Below are 9,305 nucleotides of genomic sequence, written 5' to 3'. Positions count from 1 at the left end.
CATACGCACAAACATTGGCATTCCGATTGACACACAAATACACACAAACTCCCCTCTAAAGTGGAAATAAAATAGAGGAGACGACAGGAAATCTAAAGTGACGGTGATTGCGGGTGTGAGTACGTGTACGTGGTGAATGTGCCACAAAAGTGTCAGAATGTGCGTGTGCGTGAAATAAAGCCCAGGATTTGTAACAATCAAGGGTGTCTTTAAGCTGCAGGCTATTAAATTTACCAACCAATGCTACCACCACCACCACTTCTGTGACATTGTGTGCGACAGCTTCTTTTGCAGCTCTCCCCCCATGTATGTATCGCATTGTCAAAGATGATGTTCGACGTACGGAAAATGTAATTTTCTGATGAAACTATCAACCAAAAGCAAACTCACAATTCCACCAAATCATCGAAGGATTGGTGTCTCAACCAACTGGTTTTTGATCCAAGCACGCGTTATAGGCCATAAAATAAAAATAAAACAGAAGATGGTCTTGCTTTTTTTTGTTGGTATTCATTCCTTACCGGAATATTTGACATAATTTGTGAATGGCTTATGGAAATAACACACGTCTCTACCATCATGGAAATTATGTTAACTACCCATCTCTTGAGATTATTCATCGATATTGAGGAATATACAAAGCATGAGATATACTATCGGTATTTTTATATTTTCTGGCTAAATGTATTAACCTACAGTGATAGAAAAAAAACGTTATTATGGCACACATTAGATCCATATGATTAAGGAATTCTTCACAATAGTGGCATAAAGGTGAAAAAAAAATAATTTTCCATAAAGGACATAAATAAATATAGCACATAAATGTTGCATAAAAAGTGGCAAATTTACTAACCAAGTTTCACAACGGGAACTCTGGCTTCAATAACACAAGGGGGTTTTGATAAGTTCTTAGCATCATTGCCTGATGCCAGCCAGAATCCCAAAGAATCCCAATCGAAATAATAATTCAAATTTGGTAAAATTTACAAATTTTAAGAAATTCTGAACTATTTTGTAGGAGACACGAACTTGGTTAACCAAAATTATGCTTCATTTGTGTATAATTTTTTTCTATTTTATACCCTCCACCATTGGGTGGGGGTATATTAACTTTGTCATTCCGTTTGTAACACATCGAAATATTGCTCTAAGACTCCATAAAATATATATATTTTGGGTCGTGGTGAAATTCTGAGTCGATCTGAGCATGTCCGTTCGTCCGTCCGTCTGTTGAAATCACGCTAACTTCCGAAGGAAACAAGCTATCGACTTGGCACAAGTAGTTGTTATTGATGTAGGTCGGATGGTATTGCAAATGGACCATATCGGTCCACTTTTACGTATAGCCCCCATATAAACGGACCCCCAAATTTAGCTTGCGATTGCTCTAAGAGAAGCAAATTTCATCCGATCAGGCTGAAATTTGGTACATGGTGTTAGTATATGGTCTCTAATAACCATGCATAAATTGGTCCACATCGGTCCATAATTATATACAGCCCCCATATAAACCGATCCCCAGATTTGAACTCCGGAGCCTCTTAGAGGAGCAAAATTCATCCGATCCGGTTGAAATTTGGTACGTGGTGCTAGTATAGGGTCTCTAACAACCATGCAAAAATTGGTCCATATCGGTCCATAATTATATATAGCCCCATATAAACCGATCCCCAGATTTGAACTCCGGAGCCTCTTAGAGGAGCAAAATTCATCCGATCCGGTTGAAATTTGGTACGTGGTGTTAGTATATGGTCTCTAACAACCATGCAAAAATTGGTCCATATCGGTCCACTTTTACGTATAGCCCCCATATAAACGGACCCCCAATTTTGGCTTGCGATTGCTCTAAGAGAAGCAAATTTCATCCGATCAGGTACGTGGTGTTAGTATATGGTCTCTAACAACCATGCAAAAATTGGTCCATATCGGTCCACTTTTACGTATAGCCCCCATATAAACGGACCCCCAAATTTGGCTTGCGATTGCTCTAAGAGAAGCAAATTTCATCCGTTTAGGCTGAAATTTGGTACATGGTAGTAGTATATAGTCTCTAAGAACCATTCAAAAATTGGTCCATATCAGTCCATAATTATATATAGCCCCTATATAAACCGATCCCCAGATTTGAACTCCGGAGCCACTTGGACGAGCAAAATTCATCCGATCCGGTTAAAATTTGCAACGTGGTGTTAATATATGGCCGCTAATAACCATGCCAAAATTGGTCCATATCGGTCTATAGTTATATATAGCCGATCCCCAAACACACAAAAATTGGTCCATATCGGTTCATAATCATGCTTGCCACTCGAGCAAAAATAATCTAGCAAAATTTTATTTCTATAAAAAATTTTGTCGAAATTTTATTCCTATAGAAAATTTTGTCGAAATTTTATTCCTATAGAAAATTTTGTCAAATTTTATTTCTACAGAAAATTTTGGCAAAATTTTAATTCTATAGAGAATGTTGTCAAAAGTTTAAATCTTTTGAAAATTTTGTAAAAATGTTATTTCTATAGAAAATTTTGTCAAAATGTTTGGTGGTGAACGTACTTTTAATCCACACTGTGCTCGCTTCAAATTTATTATTATTTACTTCATTCATGCTTAGCTGTCTATTTGTTATATTATATATTTCTCGTTGTGTATAACACATTGCTCTCATTCATAAATATAACACTGTGTTCTCATTCATAATTATACTCATTGCTCTTGTCACTTTAATAATCTCACGTAGAATGATTCTCAATGAGTATTGTTATTGTTGTTTTTTATATTACTTTACTAATATGAATATGTTGTTGTTGCTTTCAAAAACTGTTAATATCAATGAATGTAAACCTATGAATGAAAAAGAGTAAGCTTAAGCAATACTTTATACGTATGTAGAAAATATGAATGACTTTGAAATATCATTGATAAAATAATGAATGAAGTACCGCTTTAAATTTGGTACACTAGAATTGAACAATGAAATCAAAAATCACTTTAGCTTCGCCCATTGATTGAAACAAGTGAACAGCTCGCGAATAAAGTCTTCAACAGAATTTTTAATAAATCTACCTTATGGTGTAATAAAATTCAAACTCAACATTTGTTTTATTCCTCACCATAAGTGTTGGTCCTTCGAGCCGGATCTTCCAGTCATTTAATAAAATCTGGAATTCCACAACTATCAAAATCGAAGAACGTATCAATTTTATTTAAAAAATAAAAAATCGATCTCGTTCTGATCAAGTTTTGGACGCAAATTTGATTGCACTATACTTGTCTTCAGGAAGTTCTTGTGCAAATTAAAGTAAAAAATAACACATCATGTCGGAAGAAATGAATTCCTTGACGATGACCAGAGGTCGCTTGAAAGGCTCAATTACTCGTACTTTGGCGTTTGCTCAGGTTCCATCCGCAGAAACAACTTTCGATGATGTGGTTAGCCGCTTGGAGCGTTTGGAAGAGGTTTGGCAAGCGTTTGTAAAATTAACAGATGATTTATACAAATTCAAAGATGTGGAAAATTTTGCGGACCCGGAGGCTGATTTTGCAAGCTACGAAGAGAAATACCTTTCAGCGCGTGGTAAACTGTATGCTTTAAAATCACAATATGCTCCTACTTTGAATGAAAGTACAGCCAACTCGGGAGCAATAGCAAAGTTGGCAGATCAACAGGCTGCATTTTTGGAAAAACTTTCAACGACTAGCCATCCTAAAGAAAATGATTTACCTCGCATAAATATTCCATTTTTTACAGGGACATACAAAGATTGGCCAAGTTTTAAAGATCTTTTTGAGAGCGCTATAGGATCAAAACGAATATCAAATATTCAAAAGTTTCATTACCTGAAGTCGCTACTCAAAGAAGATGCCGCAAGATTAATACAACATATTCCGGTTACCGAAACTGCTTTTCAAACAACTTGGACAAGGCTCAATGATAGGTATGATCGCCCTAAGCAAGTTGTTACTTCTTTCATAGAAGCATTTATGGCCCTACCATCAATATCGACGGAAAATGCTGCAACCATGAGGAAAATATCTGACGGGGCAAATGAAATAATTCGTGGTCTTGATGCTATAGGTAAAGATGAAAGAGATTGGTGGTTAATCTATTTATTGTTATCTAAACTTGATCCTGAATCAAAGAGCAAGTGGATTCGTGAGAGTCGAGATAATCCACTTCCTACCATTAACGATTTTTTTGAATTCTTAGACAATCGCTGCGAAGAGGTTGAATTGTGTGCAAAGAAACAGGCCCATCAATCCAAGCACAGTCATTCAGGCAAGTCACAAGGTAACCATACAAAATGTCTGGTGAGTACTAAAGCAAAACCCAGCTGTTTATTGTGCAAGTGTCCCGACCATTCAATCTTTACATGTCCCACATTTCTGCAAAAAGATATTAATGAGCGCCGTCACTTCGTAAAAGAATCTGCACTATGTTATAATTGTCTCAGACAGGGTCATGCGGTTTCCAACTGTGCATCAAAAGGTAGATGCAAGCAATGTCATCGAAGACATCATTCACTCCTACATCTTCCGAGTAATGAACATGAACCTACATATTTACCCGGTCAAGTTTCGGAGTCTTCACCCCCTGAATCACCGTCTTCTTCTAATAATACAGCTAGTGCCAATATTCAGTGGTCCACTACCGCTAACATTGCATGTCCCATTTCGTTACCTTCACTTCCATCTAGTAGTAAACATTGTACGTCAGACAAAGAATTTATCATGCCCACTGCTTCTATTTATGTCAAAGATCGCTTTGGAAAGTTTATAACATGTCGAGCTTTATTAGATACCGCTTCAAAGCTGTCTTTTATCACTGAGAGTTGTGCTCAACGTCTAGGCCTTCAAAGATATCCCTCAAAAATAATTGTAAATGGTATTTCATCAATTAAAGCCGAGACAACTCGGGGTTTATGTCAAATATTCGTACGTTCACGCATCTCTGAGCAATCGATTAACGCCAAGGTACATGTTCTGCCTAAAATAACTACATCTCTTCCTGGCCACAGCTTTGAAAATAAGATCAAAAATCAACTTATGGATTTGCCTCTTGCTGACCCCACATACAACATTTCGTCACAGATTGATATTTTATTTGGCCTAGAACATATTTGGAACATTTTCACATTCAACAAACGTATTGATTCACAGGGAAATACTATTGCAATTTCAACAATTTTTGGATGGGTTGTAACTTGTGCTGAGACAGAGCAAATTTACAACCAAACTACTACACTTGTTACCACCGTGGATATTGATCGTTGCCTTCGAAGCTTTTGGGAACTAGAAGAAACTGAACACCATACTAAAGCCGATCCAGATGACATTTTTGTAGAGACGCACTTTCAAACCACTCACTCGCGTGCAAGTGATGGTAAGTACGTAGTTCAGTTGCCTTTTAAAAATGAAAACCCAATATTTGGAAATACACTAAATGGTGCGCTATCTCGATTCTATGCTGTCGAAAGAAGGCTTCAACGAAATCCAGCAATTCGAGATAAGTATATTGGTTTTATGCGAGATTATGAAAAATTGGGACATATGCGTAAACTCAAACCTCATGAGATTAATGTTACTGATGGTAGAGTTTTTTATCTACCCCATCATCCAGTCTTGGGAGAAAAAATTAGAGTCGTGTTTGATGGCTCATTTCAAGATTCCAACGGTATATCGCTTAATAATAACTTGCACATTGGGCCAAGTATACAACGGGACTTATTTGCTGTTTGTTTGAGATTTCGTTTCCACAGGTATGTTTTCTCAGCCGACATAGTAAAAATGTTCAGACAAATATGGATATCTGAACATCACAAAAATTATCAACGTATTGTATGGAGAGAGTCGCCGTTACACGAGGTACAACATTACATTTTATGCACGGTTACATATGGCACATCTTGTGCGCCATATCTTTCAGTACGAGTGTTGGAGCAGTTAGCCTATGATTATAAATCCAAGTTCCCCATTGCATCGAAGGTGGTAATGGAGGACTTTTATGTAGATGATGTTATTACCGGGGCACAAACGGAAGAAGAAATCGTTTTCATACGTGACAATTTGGTAAATCTACTAGCCCAAGCAGGCCTGGAACTAAGGAAATGGGTTTCAAATTGCGTGAGTATATCAGATAGTACACAAGATCAATTGTTTTTTGCAGCTCCCGAAAAGGATGTAAAAAAGGTGCTCGGTATTTTTTGGAGACCATCGTCAGATCAACTGGGGTATCATATAGAACTCAACAAAAATCCAGTCGCAACAAAAAGGCAGGTACTATCTGATGTATCACGTATATTTGATCCCATGGGTTTATTATCTCCTGTGGTAATACAATTTAAAATTCTACTAAGGAAACTATGGTCACACAAGCTATCGTGGGATGAACCACTTCCTGAAAATCTTACACGTCAATGGACTACATTTCGACAAGATTTAATTTCTATTCAAGATTTTACACTTCCACGATACATTTTGAATGATGTTACAAAATTGGAGCTGCATGGTTTCTCGGATGCTTCCATACACGCATACTCTGCCGCAGTTTATTGTCGATTCGTAGACGACACTGGTCATACTCATGTCAAACTCATTGCTGCTAAAACAAGGGTAGCTCCCATCAAACAAAAATCGTTGCCGTGTCTTGAATTATGCGGAGCTCTTATTTTATCTCGTCTACTCAAAAGAATAAAAGAAGCCTTGCCACACAAATCAATTGATATACGAGCTTGGTGTGATTCAACAATTGTTTTGTGTTGGCTATCTCAACCACCCATTAAGTTAAAGACATTCAAAGCCAACAGAACATCAGAAATATTGGAAATATTGCCTCGTAAGTTTTGGAATCATGTTGCCTCTAAAGAAAATCCGGCCGACTGTGCCTCAAGAGGGATGCCTGTATCAACACTTCGTTCCTTTGATCTTTGGTGGAAGGGCCCACAATGGCTGAGGGACCCATTCCAAATCAGTAATATGAATAACTGTTCTAATTCATTTGATGTAATTACAGATCCTGACGCCCTTTCTGCCTTTAAACTTTCTTCAAAAGTTCTGGTCTCAACAGTGAATGACTATAATCCACTACATGAATTGGTACACCGCATTTCGAAATGGAATAAACTCATACGTGTCGTAGCCTACATCTTCAAGTTCATCAATGCCACTAGATATCCACACCAAATAAAATCGCCGAATATTTCGTTCGACAACTTTAAACACGCCGAACTGATTCTGACAAAGTATGCCCAAGATGCCTTTAGCGAAGAGCGCACGCTATTACAAAGTAAACGCCTAGTAAGTACAACATCTTCATTAGCAAAACTACACCCCTTCATAGACGGCAGCGGCTTGTTACGAGTAGGTGGGCGCCTACGTAACTCAGAACTAGACAATGCTTCCAAATATCCAATAATCTTGCCAAAATGTAGCCGAATAACCAAATTGATTTTACAAAACCTTCATGAGAAAAATCTGCATCCCGGAGTATCGGCCTTATTTGTTATTGCCCGTCAAACCTATTGGATTATTGGTGCAAGAAATCTGATTCGAAATCTGACTCATAATTGCCTCAAATGTTTTCGACAACGACAAATTAATACACAACAGTTAATGGCAGATTTACCATCCATCCGGGTACGTCAAGCGTTTCCCTTTGAAAATACTGGTTGCGACTATGCAGGCCCAATAATTTTAAAACAATACTCAGGACGAAATACAAAGAAATCTAAAGGGTATATCTGTTTATTTGTATGCCTAGTCACCTCCGCCATACATTTGGAACTCGCCACTGATTTAAGCACCGATTGTTTTATTGCCGCTTTAAAAAGATTTATATCGCGAAGAGGAAAATGTAAAAAAATCTTTAGTGACAATGGAAGAAATTTTCTTGGGGCATCTCGAGAATTAAACGAGATGCACAAAGTAATTTTGTCGCAAACTCATAACGAAATTGTCTCCGCATCTTTAGCCGAAGACGGTATACAATGGACGTTTATTCCTCCATTTGCACCCCACTGGGGTGGAATGTGGGAGTCGGCGGTTCGATCGGTTAAGTTGCATCTTAAGCGAGTTATTGGAAATACAGAATTAACATTCGAGCAGATGCACACTCTATTGGCTCAGGTGGAAGCCGTAGTTAATTCAAGACCCCTAGGCACTGTTCCAGATACAGATTGCGAATACCTTTCGCCGGCTCATTTTCTTATTGGCAGGCCTTATACAACTGTTCCCGAAGGAGATCTGGTCAACCTCACACCAAACAGACTTGGATATTGGCAGCATGTACAAAATATGTTTCAAGGTTTCTGGCGACGTTGGCATCAAGAATATTTAACTTCTCTGCAACAGCGACCAAAATGGAATATACCTCAACCAAATCTAGCAGTTGGAGATGTTGTTGTAGTCAAAGAAAAGAATTTACCTCCCTCCAAATTTCTACTGGCAAAAGTGATCGAAACATATCCCGGTATAGATGGCAATGTAAGAGCTGTAAAACTTAAAACGCAATGCGGAGAAATGACACGTCCTATTTCTACCTTGGTAAAACTTCCCATAATCTGAAACTACGTTTCAGGGGGGCCGGGATGGTGGTGAACGTACTTTTAATCCACACTGTGCTCGCTTCAAATTTATTATTATTTACTTCATTCATGCTTAGCTGCAGTGTTGCCAATTTGGTGCTTTTAGCACCAAATTTAGTGCTTTTCGATTTCTAAAAAGCACCAAATTGCCTTTTTGGTGCCTTTTCAAAAAAAGCACCAACTTGGTGCTTTCTGGCATTTTCATTTAGTGCTTTTGGTGCTTTTTTTATTTTGAACAGTATTAAGTTTAATTGATACAAAAATTTTGATTGGACTTTCAAGAGCCGAAGAAACTCAAATTTATTGCCAAATATAGAATTTGATTGTTATGAAGTTGGTATTGATTATTTTTTAATTAATATTGTTATTTAGGGTATTCTGTAGGAAAGTCGAGCGATGAGTGTCGAATTTTTGAATTTGGTAAAGATGTCATTAAAAACGTTTGTATTAAATTCACAAAAGCACGCACAACTGAAATAAGCAATAGACTTCTTCCATATATTAATATTTTGAAAGTTGAAAAACATCACTGATCAAAATGAATTAGACGAAAGCATTAAAACTGATCAAAGTGTATACTTGAATAGCGGTTCATAATGGTTAGTACTAAGTTCGAGTTTTGCCGCTAAAGTGAAAACTATATCAGTAAAAAAGGCATATTTGCTGCAAATTTTATTATGGGGAATAGCCAAAAGTAAATTTTCACAAAGTTTGTATTCCTTA

General features: G+C 37.4%; 1 protein-coding gene across 1 annotated transcript; it reads left to right on the top strand.

The window, feature by feature from the left end:
• The first annotated feature begins 3,318 nt into the window (after window positions 1-3,318).
• LOC142235652 (uncharacterized) lies at window positions 3,319-8,562 on the top strand. The gene has a single exon (XM_075306914.1). The coding sequence runs from the start codon at window positions 3,319-3,321 to the stop codon at window positions 8,560-8,562; it is 5,244 nt and encodes a 1,747-aa protein (XP_075163029.1).
• Window positions 8,563-9,305: the final 743 nt, after the last annotated feature.

Source organism: Haematobia irritans, chromosome 1, assembly GCF_050003625.1.
Source record: "Haematobia irritans isolate KBUSLIRL chromosome 1, ASM5000362v1, whole genome shotgun sequence".
Taxonomy (NCBI): Eukaryota; Metazoa; Arthropoda; class Insecta; order Diptera; family Muscidae; genus Haematobia; species Haematobia irritans.
This window is presented reverse-complemented; position numbering and strand designations above follow the sequence as displayed.